Below are 15,108 nucleotides of genomic sequence, written 5' to 3'. Positions count from 1 at the left end.
ATGAAGCAAGCCTTATTACTGCTTAATGCTAATAGTGAATGTAAGTTAGTTTTCCTCACTGTAAGTCACCTGTTGAGGATAACTTACTTTCTTTACTAGTTACTGTTTTTCTTCAGAGATGTTAGTAAGGAATATTGTATCTGACCAACTCTTTGAGAGGAGTTTTTGACTTTAGACTTTGCTTTGTTTGAGGGCTTTTTAAATGTAGGAAGCTCAGAAATGTAGATGGATGAATAGTAGGTCTTGAACAGAGGTAATAAATTTTGAATGTGACCATGGTTTTAAAAACAAAACCAAAATGCATCCCAGAAAGACATTCCATTGCAGCACTTAAGTGATGTTGATGTCCATCATAATCACAACCATCTCTTTCTTGACTGCCTTGTCAGAGTTCTCCCTATAGATGTGACTGACACAAGTCAGAGTCTGTTTTCAAAGAACACGTGCACTCATTAAATTGAGGAAGCCCTTGGAAGTGCATAACCAATGATTGTATTAATTAGACTGGTTACACTTGTCAGCTTTTCTGCAGTTGGAGTTAGAATGGATGTTTATGAAAAGGGCTTCAGACTTGTTTTGGTATAAGTTGCTTTAAAATGCTGATTGTTACTAAAACAAAACAAAAAACTAACCAAACAAATAGAAAAAACCAAAACAGCAGCAACAAAACCCACCAAAACCAATCAACCACCACCCCCAAAAAAACCACCCAAACCAAAAAACCACACCAAAATCCAAACTCCAATCTAAATCTGCTTTATATTTTTTAAATATGAAGCTCATCCTTTCATGTGTGCAACTATTGTGGTAGTGTTACTTGAAGGATTTTCAAAAGGATTAGCAGAGTTTATTTGGGTATTTTGGTTTAGTTTCCCCCCCCTTTTTCGGGAGGAGGTGGGGGATGCAACTGTCTTTAACCCTAGCACTGTTTCTAACTCTCTAGTTGTCCTGTAGTTGTGTTCTTCTTTTAGCAAGTTATTGGTAGTCATCCTAATGTGACATTGATTATTAATAAATATCTTTTATAAGATAAAACTTGCTGGCTGGACTTTCAGCTTTAAACTGAAATCTTAATTGTTTGACAAACCAGCTTGTAATGAAAATTAATTTAGTGCCAGACCCTTTTCTTGTACATTTGATGTGTTTATACTCCTGAGAGCACTGTGCAAATTCATAAAGCTGCTCTCATAGTCCTAGTTAGGAAACATTAAGCAAGAGTTGACCTGGGACTGAGATTTTTCTTACCCAGCTAAATGCCTTCCACACATACTGCCCAGTTGAAGAAAGTTAAGAAATGGTATGGGTAACCTTGTAAAAAGATTTAGATTGACTTTTATTTAAAGTCATGTGAGAAAAATAATTTTAGTTCTGTGTTGGATTGAAAAAAAAGTCTTGGACCGCTCCCTTGAATACCCCCACCATTTTTTTAGTCAGGCTACTACTTTGTGCTCCTTTGACAGATGTGAGAAACTTCTTTAAGTGTGCCAGTTTGGCACTTCTGTAAACATGGAGAATTTATCCCTTGCAGCTCTCAAACATGCAGCCCAGGTTATGTATGGGCAGTTCAACTGGCTGGTTTAGACAGAGGAAATGAAATCTTACCAGGCATGAAAAAATTCCATGAGATTGTGTGGTGGTTTGAGCCTTAACTGGGATTTAAGAGCTCAGATGTGGGGGTAAGACTGAGAATCCCACCCCTGCTTCTCCCCCTCCTCCTCTAAGGAAAAAAAAAACCAAGGAAAGAAAGGGGGATAAGGAAAAAGAAAAGGAGGAAGTAAATCTACTGAGAAATAATAACAGGAAGAGTTCACAAGAGTAAGGAACAAGGATGGATAGGGAGAATATATATATACAAAACCATCAGTCCTCTGCCACATGGTCGGGCCTGGCCTTTCTCCCTGCTGCATCTGCAAAGAACTAGGAAGCCAGCAGCTTTCATCCCAGTGAGGCAGAAGTAAAAGAGAGCAAATGGCTGCAGTGTCTTCCTTTTTATATGCTTGCTGGACAGGGAGGGGGAATGGAGCAGACTGTTTTGCAGGGGGAAGCTCCCTCCAAGAAGTGCAGGGCTCTCACAACCCCTACCTCCCTGTTTCAGGATGGGTGTAACCCATCACATACTGCTTGCTTCTTGTGGGTACTTGATGATATATATACATAAACTTGAGGAATTAAGCTTGATTTTGCCTTTTTTTTAAGTATATGGACTTTATGCAAAAGAATGGGTAGGAAGCATGAAGGATAGGAGATGGGAGAAGAATCTGAGCTTGAGAGAGGCAGAAGAAATTTTTCATTTTCTGTTTGTATTTTGTGTGAGGAAGTAATGCATGGCTCATACTGATTTCCAGTAACAGTAAAATAACATTTTCTAGTGAGGATTCTGGGAAAATGAGAGAGAGGAGGTAGCTTGTTTTTCTTTTACTGTATTTGCATCCAGTGATCAAAAATACTGGGTAGAATCAGTGAATAATGACTCTTGCAGTGGATGATGGCATCTGTAGGGAGGCAAAAAATTTGCTGACTGAATGTTGCTTTTATAGAAATTCACGTTGTGCAGACTGGAAAACTGTTATGCTACATGTTGCTATGGATAATTTGCTCAAATGTGGAAGGAAACGCTTCCTCTCTGCCTTCCTACCTCCTTTCCTTTTCTGAAAATGGGATATACTAAAATATATCAGATTACTAGAAAAGACACAAAAGGAGGATATATAGTGAAAATTATTTGATTCCTGATGTTTATAGAGCACAAAGGCCAGCATTCATAAGTAGAAGCTTAGAATACTTCTGTTTAGCATCAGATGAGATAAGTCTTTTGTTTCCTTCAAAACAAGCCCCGAATATATTGACAGTGGAAGTGACTTGTGCTTTTAAAAGAATCTTTGTGTATTTACTTTTATAAAGGTGTCAGAATTTCTTGGCCACATTACGTATTCTGTTCCAATTTTTGGATACTTATCAAAAAATAGAAAAAGCATAGAAACATATTGTTGATAAATAACAAAGTCATTGGCACTTAAAATATAAAAGACAGTAAACCAGATTTTTAAATGCCTAAAAGAAAATAGAATAGGTAATAGAGAAACAGTTTTCTGGGCCTAAATATGCTTTGGTATTAGGGAAAGAAACGAAGTGTACCCTTCATAAGCAAGACAGGACATGGATAAAAAGGTGTGTGTAGTTGGGATTTAAAAATAAATAAATAAATAAGTGTGGTGGGTGAGACCTAGCTCCATAGGAAGATATCACACCCTCACCTCAAACTGACTGAATATTCAGGTTCATTGAAGGTGTCAGCTGAAGTTTTCTTTGCAATTTTGACTTTGCTCCATTTTATTGTTTTTTAAACCTTCATTGCTCTTTACATTTTATTATGTTTGGTTTTTTTTGGTCACATGAGATGTTAATGACTACCACCCTTCATTCCTCTAATACTACACTACATTGAGGTGATGACCAGAATGTACACAAATTGGTTCATACATGTAATAACTACTGGCATGGAGGAGGTTATCTCATAGTTTTGAATATCTGCAGTAGCTAGTTATTATCTTTGACCTGTGCATCATCAAAAAGATACTGCCAGAGGGAAAAAGGTCCTCTCAGGTTCATTTACATTAGGTTACATCAGGTTAATTTACTGGTTGTAAGTCAGAGCTACTCTGATGACTTCCATTAAGAAAGTCCAAATGCGTCCATGTCTGTATTTGGTTATAAACCTGTCAAGTAGTATTTCATAAGGTGTGTGGTGGTGGGTTTTTGGGTTGCTTTGGTTGGTTGGTTTGCTTGGTTTGGTTGTTTTGGGTTTTGGTTTGGTTTTTTTTACTATAAGATGAATTTGTGTTTGTTCGATGTTACTGTACTTAGGAACTGGCTTTCAGAATTTCAGTTTGAAATGCGTTACGCTGAAGCAGCAGGTAGTCAAGAATATAGTTGTAATTTCTTCTGAAGAATAATGTCAGTTAACTAAAGGGGCTGGGGGGTAGGGAAAGGAATATTGTCAGAGTTTACATGGACTCAGGGCAGATGTCAGAATAACTTAGCCAAAAGCACAACTGCTTTCATGTGTATTCAGGAAAAACCTTTCATAGTCTGAAAACTGACTTATCAGTATTTCAGAGGAGGCAAGTTTTATACATTAACTGCACTTCTTTAGGACCTGTAGAGTATCTGTTCATTTGTAAATGAAACTTTGCTTTAAAATAGTTTTTTAAATTTGCCAATTTCTAAGCAAGAGATTGATAGTTAGATGTTTATGCATATTCATACTTCTATTTTTAATCTGTGTAACTTATGTCTAAGTTGGTGCTAGCTGTCAAGTGTTCAAGGCTGGAATATAAGATGCGACATGGGTATGTTATTATGTGTGTATGCATATGAGTAGGCATATAGTTGTAGAAAACATTAAAGAAAAAAGGTGGGTTTGATTACATGGAATTCTGGAAATCAAGTTTTATTAATCAGTTCTGTAAATTGTTTTGGCATTGTGCCAGCTTTTGAGAGCAATGCAGCAGTGGTGTGATTACTATTGGGAGGAGGTAACTGCACGTCAGTTTCCAAAGTTGATAGCACAGTAAGGGAAATGGCAAATAAACACACCCCCCAAAAAACCCCCAAACAATACCCAAAAAACTTCAACCAACCAAACCCAAAATATCCCAAAGAAACCCCACCAAAATGCAACCCCCCAAATCCCCAAACTCAGCAAAACAACAAAAACCCACAAAAATGGCCCAAAAAACCCAAACCAAAATACCCAAACCAAACAAACCAACCCCAAAACACAAAACCCCCACAGGCCCCAAACACAAGAAGACCCCCCAAAGACTAAAACCAGAAATAATTTTTTAAAAAAAAAAAAGCCTTCCAGGATCACTTCAGTGCACATCCCCAGACCGCTGTTACTCATTGAGAGCTCAGCATCACAGATCAGGAGGCAGTTCCTTGTGCCTTTTAGGTGTGTCTTCTCAGAAAAAAGCTTTATGAACTAAGAAAAACAGACATCTGTCGTTTGGTTGAAGCCTTTGCAGGCAGCACCATCTTAGATGCAAGTGCTTCATCACTTGCATTTTAAAATATGCCCTTAGAATTTTCAGTGTATTCAAGAAAAAAATTACCAGTAATGATTAGGTGATTTGACAGGATAGCAAGTTAGGTCTGGTGGGTCAGAAGACGGCAGAATGTACTTCAGTCTTCTGGTCAACTTTGCCAAGAGTTTGTTTTGTCTATTAAAACACACGATAAAGGCGTCTTCCTAGAAAGGACAGTTAAGTCTTTTGGGGGTTTTGAATGCTGCTAACATTTAGAAAAAGTCAGAAGATTTTTCTTGGAGAAACTGCAGATGTTTTAGGTAGCCTTCTGTACTTCAGAACTGATTAACCTTTAAGCAACAGCGGGGAAATTGTTTTTCTTGAGTCATACACTGTGCTGAAGCTTACTGATTCCAGGTTTGTTTTGCAGTTCAGTCTGTGCAGTTCCACTGAAACTGCTGCAATAGAAATCAATGTAGTCTGTGTATTTGAAAATGGACTTGAACAATTTTGGCATCACAGACATTGCTAAGTCAGGGTCAGAGAGTCCCGTTTTCTTGTACTTGCTTCAAAGCTATGAAGTATGGATTAATAGCATGGACTTACCTGGCTTCAGACACACTAGATAAAGACAAACTTTAGTTTGCATCTCCATTTGTGTCTTAATAAATTGCTAATCAAGCTAATGTAATTTTAATCGTGATAATTTCTGAATTAATTTTGTCCCTGGTTAGTGATGTATTTAATGTTGAAGATGGTGCTTGCTGTTAATTTCTCTAAGTTCCAATTGAAGAAAGGTTTGAAATGTGTGGGTAGACTTTTACGTATTCATTTAAATATATTAAAAATCAAACTGGCTTGTTAAAAGTGGCATCTGAGTAGGTGTAATATCCAGGTAGTTTTTGACAGTAATCTGAATAAACTCGGTGGTCCACTAGAAAAAATGGTGTAAGTAATGAACTATTTATCAAGCATTGATACCACCTAGTGGTAAAAACTATTGCTGCTTTTTTATGTAATATGTATTCAAAAGACTATGAAGCTTGTGTTATAAAGGAAAAAACATTGTCTTTTGTAATGTTATCAACAAATGTGTAGTACTGCAAAAGCTGTTTGAGGAGTGGGAAGCTAGAGTTTGAAACCTGGCACTTCACTGATTGATATGTATAGGGATGGCATTGATGCTGTTTTAAACAGCATTACTTTTTTGCATAAAAAAGAGAAATCTCATTAGATGCACAACTGAATAATGGTAATGGGGACTTACATAGGTATAAAAGAAAAGAAGGTCCTTTTCTGTTTCTGTATACACAGAAGAAACATGCATATGCTTAAAAAAAACCACAAGTTTCTGGAATAGTGCTTTGAATTCAGGGTGTGGATATGGTATGGGAATTCCAAGCACAGTCATTAATTAGACTTGGCAGTGAACTGCAGCGGCAAGCTGGTCTTGGGGAAACCTGGCCTGGTAAAATGTTGACTTCAATAGTTTCCCAGAACTTGCTCAGAAAGGATTTTTTGCAGAGTTCATTGTTTGGGTGGGCAAAAGGAAGGGAGTGACAGGGAGAGGCTGAGGGAAGGCAGGGCTCCTGCTTTTGGTGGTGATAACAGTGCAGTAGTGACTACAGTCTTGGTCATTTGGTATAATGTGTCTGAAAATGGCCTTTTGAAGAAAAACGTTGCCCAACTACGTTTTAAAGAATGACAACCTTTAACCCTGTCAGTTATGGTACTGTGTGAAACCCTCCTTCATTCCTTGTCGCCTGGGTCCACTATGAAAGTTATCATTGTTTATTATTGTGACATCTGTCACTATTAACATGCAAGACAGTAACTGAGCTAATTCTGACTTATTTTTCCCTTTTTATTTATAGGTACTTGTTTCACAGTGGCAATCCAGAGCATCCAGGAGACATACTCCTAAACACAACCGTGGAAGTTTTGCCTTTTCAGGTACAAATTTATTCATTTGTGTCTTCTCCATTATAGGATAAAAGCAAAACTTCCTCCTTTTATGGAGTTTTGGGGTTTTTTTTTAACAGTGAGGGAGACATGAATACTTCTTTTCCTAACTGCAAAATCTGCATTCCCTCTTTCTTTTTTTTTTTTTTCAATTGGATCTAGTCACAGAAAACTGTTGTAACTATTCAGCTGTTCATTCAGAGTGCAGTCTGCTATGAATGCTGTTGGTAATTTAGAGGTGAAACGCTCATTTTTCTTCCAATTTACAACTGCTATTTAAACAAAACAAGCAAACAAAAACACAACAAAAAATATCCAAACAAACCAACCAACAAAAAAACCCCAACCAACCCCAACCAACCCCAACCAACCCCAACCAACCCCAACCAACCCCAACCAACCCCAACCAACCCCAACCAACCCCAACCAACCCCAACCAACCCCAACCAACCCCAACCAACCCCAACCAACCCCAACCAACCCCAACCAACCCCAACCAACCCCAACCAACCCCAACCAACCCCAACCAACCCCAACCAACCCCAACCAACCCCAACCAACCCCAACCAACCCCAACCAACCCCAACCAACCCCAACCAACCCCAACCAACCCCAACCAACCCCAACCAACCCCAACCAACCCCAACCAACCCCAACCAACCCCAACCAACCCCAACCAACCCCAACCAACCCCAACCAACCCATCTTTCCTGTGCATTTTTGGAAAATGGGAGAGTCGAGTCTGTCTACTTTCTTGACTTAGCGAAGAAGTCTTGGTTTGGGAATTGACACACACTCACACTACTCGATGCAGAAAATGTGTTTTCCATAAATCAGTCTGATTCCTGTCTCAAAAAGGCACTGCACTATCTAAAGTACATTTTTGCTTGACGCCCGATAGTATGGGTTCTTTCTTCAACATTTATATCAACAAACACATCCAAGTGCCGGGTTCTGCACATTGGCCACAGCAACCCCATGCAGAGCTACAGGCTGGGGTCAGAGTGGCTGGAGAGCAGTCAGGCTGAGAGGGACCTGGGGGTGCTGGTCGACGGTAGACTGAACATGAGCCTGCAGTGTGCCCAGGCAGCTAAGAGGGCCAATGGCATCCTGGCCTGCATCAGGAACAGTGTGGCCAGCAGGAGCAGGGAGGTCATTCTGCCCCTGTACACTGCACTGGTTAGGCCGCACCTCGAGTACTGTGTCCAGTTCTGGGCCCCTCAGTTTAGGAAGGAGGTTGACTTGCTGGAGCGTGTCCAGAGAAGAGCAACAAAGTTGGTGAGGGGTTTGGAACATAAGCCCTACGAGGAGAGGCTGAGGGAGCTGGGGTTGCTTAGCCTGGAGAAGAGGAGACTGAGGGGTGACCTTATTACTCTCTACAACTACCTGAAGGGAGGTTGTAGACAGACGGATGTTGGTCTCTTCTCCCAGGCAAGCAGTACCAGAACAAGAGGACACAGTCTCAGGCTGCGCCAGGGGAGATACAGGCTGGATGTTAGAAAAAAGTTCTATACAGAAAGAGTGATTGCCCATTGGAATGGGCTGCCTGGGGAGGTGGTGGAGTCACCATCACTGGAGGTTTTTAGGAGAAGACTTGATGGGGTGCTTGGTGCCGTGGGTTAGTTGTTTGGGCGGAGTTGGATTGGTTGATGGGTTGGACGTGATGATCTTGAAGGTCTCTTCCAACCTGGTTTATTCTATGTATTCTATGTATTCTAAAGTCTGAGAGTATTAAGGTGTTACTTCAGACAAGTTTGTTTAGTACTGAAATTGCCAAGTGTTTCTGTCTTCTCCCATACACCTGGTGCAGGTATCTTGTAATCTGTGCTGAAATTGCTATATGCTGGATTTCTTTTTATTATTAAAAAAAACCCAAACTAACTACTATGGAAGCATTCAGTCCTCCATTCTTGCAGTCTGCCTTCCTGGGAGTGAGGAAAAATAGGAAATTCTGACCACTCCCATCTCTACAAAGAATTTTGTCAGTTTGTTTCTAATTACACAACATGATGTGTTTGATACTGTAAGATTTATGGGTTTTGCTTCTCAAGATCTTTCAAAATACCAGCAGCCCTCACTCCCTCTAGGGCCCAAGATACCACAAGAACACAGAAGATAATCATAGAATCATAGGGTTGTTAGGGTTGGAAGGGACCTCAAGGATCATCAAGTTCCAACCCCCCCTGCCATGGGCAGGACTCCTCACGCTAGATTAGGTTGCCCAGAGCCACATCCAGCCTGGCCTAAAAAACCTCCGGGGATGAAGCTTCTACCGCCTCCCTGGGCAGCCTGTTCCAGTGTCTCACCACCCTCATGATGAAAGAAATAATGAAAGAAATGAAAATGAAAGGAAATTAAAAGAAAGAAAATGTGCACCAAGTATCTCTCTTTTTGGTTACACTTGGCTGTGAAATGTCCCTCACAATGGATCATCCCTTAAGGAAATAATGCTACTGAGCTGCTGTTGCTGTTGACACAATTTGTAGAACAAGGGAGACAGGAAATTCTACATCTAGGACATTCCTAAGCCATTGGTGTCAGCAGGATGTGTTACCAATATGAAGACAGTGGCTGCAGAATCATAGGTGCTATCCTGAGGGAAAGGTATCTCCAAGGTGAACTTGAGTAGAGTTGGAAGCCCATTCAGGTACTTTGATCCTTCCCAAGCAGAATTCAAAAAAGCTGGAAAACCCCCTTAGAAACCTCAGTGTCTCTTGGCCCTTTTTCAGCAGCCTCCCTACCTTTAAAGGTAAAAAATTAAAAAGCTGATGGATTTAATCTCTTTCTGTCAAGCATTTTCAGTCGATTCTTATTTCTTTTAGTATTGGATCATGTGAATCTCATTGTAATTTTCCATCTGCTTTTGAAGCTCTCATCTGCAATCTCATTTTTCTGTACTTATTAAAGAAATGTATTGCTATCCATCCCTTTTTAGTGAGGCAGTGATAATTGTAATGCTTCCCTTGCTGGTCTGATGGCTTTTCATCTCACCCAAGTTCTTACATCAAAAAGTAAGCTATAAGTTTCACTTGTTTTGAGAGCAATTTCTGGCTCAATCACAGGAAAAGAAGGCAAGACCCTGCCTTTGCTTTTCTTCTACTGCGTATGCCGGTACCTCCTCTGCCTGTTGTTCAAGTGTCAGTTAACATGCAGGTTACAGGGAGCCCTTAGAGTACTTTTTTTGTTTTTCTACTCTGATGCCAGATATTATTCAGAACACAAACACTGCTGCTGCCTTTTCTTGCCTTTTTTTTTGGTGTGTGTTGGCTTGTGTATGGCTGTAAATAACTATTCTAGGCTGGGTCATAATTACTTAGAAAAGATGGATGCTGAATGTAAAACAAGAGTGCACACAAATTTGTCTTTCCCTGGCAGAGTAATTTGTCAAAATAAATGATCTCACTTATGCTCTGTTCTAGAATGAAGAACTGGTATTAAGCAAAGAAACCAAAGACAAACGCTTAGAGGATGGTTACTTCAGGATAGGTATGTCACAGTGGAAAGAAATGTGTATTGTTCCTATGGAAACAGTTAAGACAATTTCATTAGAAGGAAAACAAACATAAAACTGTTTGGATCATTCATTTTGGGTTATGTGACCTTGTAGGCATTACTAAATACTGTTTCCAGTATTTCTTTTCCAAGACTGATGTACTGAACAGAGGTCCTGTACGAGTCTTAGTTGTTGTGCAGCTAATCCAACTTCTCTCAGTGCTGATCACAGACTATTGTGGAAGCATTTCCAGGTTGCACAAGAGATGTTCTTCTGGTACTGCCTATGTGCCTCTGTGTGAGCTCTGTGCTTAGCCTGATTTGAACCCACCCTACAGACAACTGGCTGTCAAGACCTGGAATGAGACAGGCATGTCCATAGCCAAATGGCTGTTGAGAAAGGTGTTAAGATACCTGTTGTCAAGGAAGAGAAACTGTACTCATAGATTGTATTTAGTTGCTGAACATAGGCTGAGCTTCTCTGTTACAATGAAAGTAATTTTTTTGTCCTAAGAATTGCAGTTGCTGTGTGTGTTTTAAGTCTAAAGTCTTAGTTTCTAAATTGTACTCTTATTTATCCTAATATAATTGAAGATCCTTTAAACAGGAGTACATTAAGCATGAAGGATATCACTTGCCCTTAGTCCTTCTTCAAAACACCTAAGACAGGGGCTTCATGACTTCTGTTACAGTAACGAAAATCTGTGCCAAAATCTTCCTAGAGCTCGAGGTGTTCTTGTTCGTTACCTCATCTTTTTTGTTGCTGCAAAGCTGAAACTGATACAAAACTTGATGGCTGTCTTTTGTTTCAGGAATACCCACCAACCTTACAGCCAGCAGCAACAGCTTTCACCTGTGAATTGTGATGCTCCAGATAGAATTTTTGGACACAGATTTTGTACTTTAGTTTGTTGAATGAGAGTTAATTGAGGATATACTTCTGCTTCTGTCGCAGGAAAATTTGAAAATGGAGTAGCTGAAGGAACAGTCGACCCCAACCTAAACCCTATCTCATCATTCCGGCTTTCAGTGATACAAAACTCAGCAGTTTGGGCAATTCTGAATGAGGTGAGAGGTGATAAAACCTTTTCAAAATAAAGTTGGGAAATGTGAGATTCCTTCATTTTGTCAGCATGCTGAAGCTCAACATTTTGGCTAAAACAGTTACGTCTTATTACTACGAAATGCAATACCCTAAAATATGACTTTTCTTTTTTTCTTCCCGATTCTCTATTTCAGATTCATATTAAAAAGATTACAAACTGATCGTGGGAATGTGCTTTATAGGAAAAGTTTTCAAGGATTCTTTTTCCTATGAAACCTAACATTATCAAGTCGCAGATTCAGAGTACTGAGCATGCACCTTACTCCAAATTTCTTTCATTTTCACTTGAACTCTACCTCTTGTGAAATCTACTGTAGATGAGAAGATTGTATTTACCCCTTCTTGCCTGATCCATCCATCAACAGATGCTCCACACTGATAACATTCTTCTGAGGCCCACGTTGTCCTCCACTTCAATGTGACTTTACTGTCTTACGGTTACAGAACTTTGCTACGCTGAACCTGTACTATTTTGATAGCATAGTAATAGAGAAGTTGTACATATTGTTACATTCCTTGAAGAAGAAGAAAAATATAATTATTGTTAAATATGTTTTATGAAGGGGGTACTTTCAGAGTTCCATTTATTTTCTATAATAGGAACCCTCTTTTATAGACTGTCAGGGATATATATTAAAAATGTTAGGGATATTTAATTTATTAAAATAATTAGAAAAGTACATATTTTTATGCAGCAAAATTTTAAATTGATATAGTTTTTTTTATGAATCCTCTAGTTTAAGTTATCTTTCTACCTTTTTCTTTGGAGATGCAAACATAAGTCCATATTCCAGTGTACTGCCACGTTTAAAAAACAAAAAGAAAATTAGATTGTTTCTAAATTACTTAGTTTTGTACACAGAATCTGAATGATGTTCAGAGGCATTAAGAGTTCTGAAAAGCATTATTCTTTGGGGCTATTATGTACAGTTTCTAGCCACATAAAAAGCATGCTGAAATGTCTTGTTTCATATTACATACTAAATCTGCAGTGATTTTAGATTGAATCCATTGCATTTTAGAAGAGGTTTTTCAATTCCAAGCAGTTCTTTCTAAAAAAATCTTTGTAGGCATTTCCTAGCCTTGACAAATTCATTTTCTGTACTGGAAAAAATTCATTCTCCAGTTTTGCTTTGGAGTGACAGAGGCTACCTTTTATCAAAACAAGAGTAATTAGATAGATTCGATCTACTTTGTTTAAAAGGTCTGTTACCACAGTGGTTATTTTATATACATTACAGGGAATGATTATGGCTTATTTTCCTTTTGTTCTATTGTTCAACAAAAACGTTTGACTCCTTTATTGATCAGTGTAATAACTTGCACTAACTTTTAAGACCTAAATTTGGTCTCCCATTAGTACCCTGCATTTTAGTTTCAAGGGAAACAACAGTAATCACAAATGAGTCTGAAACGTGGTCTAGAACAGTAACAGAAAGTCGTTTGGATTCAATCTAGAGTGGCATTGTTGCAGTACTAATGCTACTGCCGATCTAAAGAGTTCTGCTTAAGTGCTTTTGTGTAAGGACACAGGGATGGGCATATTTTACCCAGTCAGAAATGGTCAGGACAGAGAGGCAGAAATCCATGTCTTTAATAGGAATGAAGTGCCTGATGGACACTGGAGGGAGGCATCTACCCTAGCAGGGGATTCTCAGTTGTGCAGTAAACCAACTGCCTAGAACTAGTATCTCAGTAACTGGGTCAGTTTTCCCTGCAGGAAAAAAAACAACCTTCTGTTGTCCCCAGCACCTGTGTGGTCAGGGTGCAGGGATCTTTGATTTGTATCTCTAGCATTAAAGTTTGACTAATAGATTTGGCCTATTTTTCATTACATATAAGGAGCAGAAGCATAAACCTGACAGGAAGGCATCACCATTGGAATATAAAGTCAACCCATCTTTCCATCTGCTTTGTTGAAAAATTGTGTCAGAGCTTTGACAGTACAGCAATATTCAGGTTTAAGAGCTCAACTACTACAGACCATAGTCTTTTTGTTTTAGCTATGATGTCTGGGGACACAGGGAAAACAAGATCTGTTTACTTTTTTCCCGATCACATCAGATGGGGTAAATGAAGTTACTTGGAAGGCTCATCTTGCCATTAGAGAGTGTGGGCATAAGCTAGGCACTGGTCTCATAAATGGATTTTATTTTTGGATTAGGAACATGGATGAATAGGTTCAGACTCCTGCATGAATCTAGCCTATTGTGGTGTCACATCTCAGTTCATTATAATGCCACAGCACCAAATTATTGCCATGCAACGGCTTTTTATCATGTTAGCCAACAAAGGTCTAAGAAAGTATTTAGGTTTTCTTCTCAGCTGTGCCTGTGAACAAATGATGCAAGTAATTTAAACTGCAGCTATTTATTACAATTTATATGGCAGAAGTATGTTAGATACTGAAGTTTCTTAATACAAGGTAGTTTTGCTGACAGTGACTTTCATCTTTTTTCCATGAGTTCAAAATTTTACTGCTACCACTTAAAGCTATGTGCTTGTTCTCAAAGCATCACCATTTCTGATGTTTCATGGTCATTAAATTGAATCATTGCCAATAGAGTAAAATGCATAGAACCTTTATCACATTGACTGCAGGACTCTGGTTAACAGTATACTCAGTTTTCAGAAATGCCAAAATTAAATCTGTCAAAGACACCAAATTAACTAGTGCTTGGTAAAATGTGTGGGTTGGGTGTTGTTTGTTTGTTTTTCCTAGTATTGCTGCGTTTTTATTACATTCTGCTAGCAGGAGTTGGAAATACTCTGGGCTACTTTAGCATTTCAAATGCTCCTGAGCTTATACGCTCTGCAAATAAATGTGCCACGTTAATACAAATTACGTTTTGTAGATTGGGGTAAATGCAGGTCTGGTGCAATCAGATAGGTCTGCAAATCGGCTTGGAAATTTTGCTGAGAAACAGAAGCAGCAGATAAAATACTTCCTCATTACTTCTGCAGACAGCTCTCTTGGGCTATCTTTTGAATTCCAGTCCCCAAGTCAGGCTAAAGTGGTGCAAGACTCCTTCCTGGACTCAGAGTGAAATAAGAATGCTTCAGCAGTTTGGGCATTATTTATGAGTGGTTATACTCCAGAGGGGCTGGTGTCTCTTAGGTCTCATTCATTGATTACAGTATTACCAGAAGAATTCCTCAGCATCTTCAACCTGCTACATGATTTTGGGGAGGTTTTTCCTACATTTAACTTCAAGTGGGTTTTGTTGTGGCCTTAAACGTCTCCTCTAGGCCTCTGAATCTTAGGATAATCAAATAAAGGAAAGTGTTTCAAAATAAACTGCATTATCCTGTGATCCCATTAGCTGCTTCTGATTTTGTTAATGTTTCAGAAAGCGAACTCTTGTGACACCAAAAGCATTACCAGAAACCTTCATTTTCTGGAAAAATTATTCTTTACTTATAATGGATGCCAAACAGACTGGCTGATACGAGCGCTAGCTTTTCTGAGCTGATCAGGATTGCTCTGGACCAAGGAAATACAAGACTGTCAGTATAACCTTG

At 39.1% G+C, this 15,108-nt stretch overlaps 1 protein-coding gene across 1 annotated transcript in view; it reads left to right on the top strand.

The window, feature by feature from the left end:
• The window catches only part of MGAT4A (alpha-1,3-mannosyl-glycoprotein 4-beta-N-acetylglucosaminyltransferase A), a 79,878-nt gene extending 68,105 nt beyond the window's left edge, over positions 1-11,773 (top strand). Inside the window, exons 13-16 of the mRNA XM_009903042.2 lie at positions 6,902-6,980; positions 10,409-10,475; positions 11,437-11,549; positions 11,721-11,773. Of these exons, the coding sequence (XP_009901344.1) occupies positions 6,902-6,980; positions 10,409-10,475; positions 11,437-11,549; positions 11,721-11,747 (286 nt within the window). The 3' untranslated portion in view covers positions 11,748-11,773. The remainder of the gene's footprint in view (positions 1-6,901; positions 6,981-10,408; positions 10,476-11,436; positions 11,550-11,720) is intronic.
• Positions 11,774-15,108: the final 3,335 nt, after the last annotated feature.

Source organism: Dryobates pubescens, chromosome 7 (assembly GCF_014839835.1).
Source record: "Dryobates pubescens isolate bDryPub1 chromosome 7, bDryPub1.pri, whole genome shotgun sequence".
Lineage (NCBI taxonomy): Eukaryota > Metazoa > Chordata > Aves > Piciformes > Picidae > Dryobates > Dryobates pubescens.
This window is presented reverse-complemented; position numbering and strand designations above follow the sequence as displayed.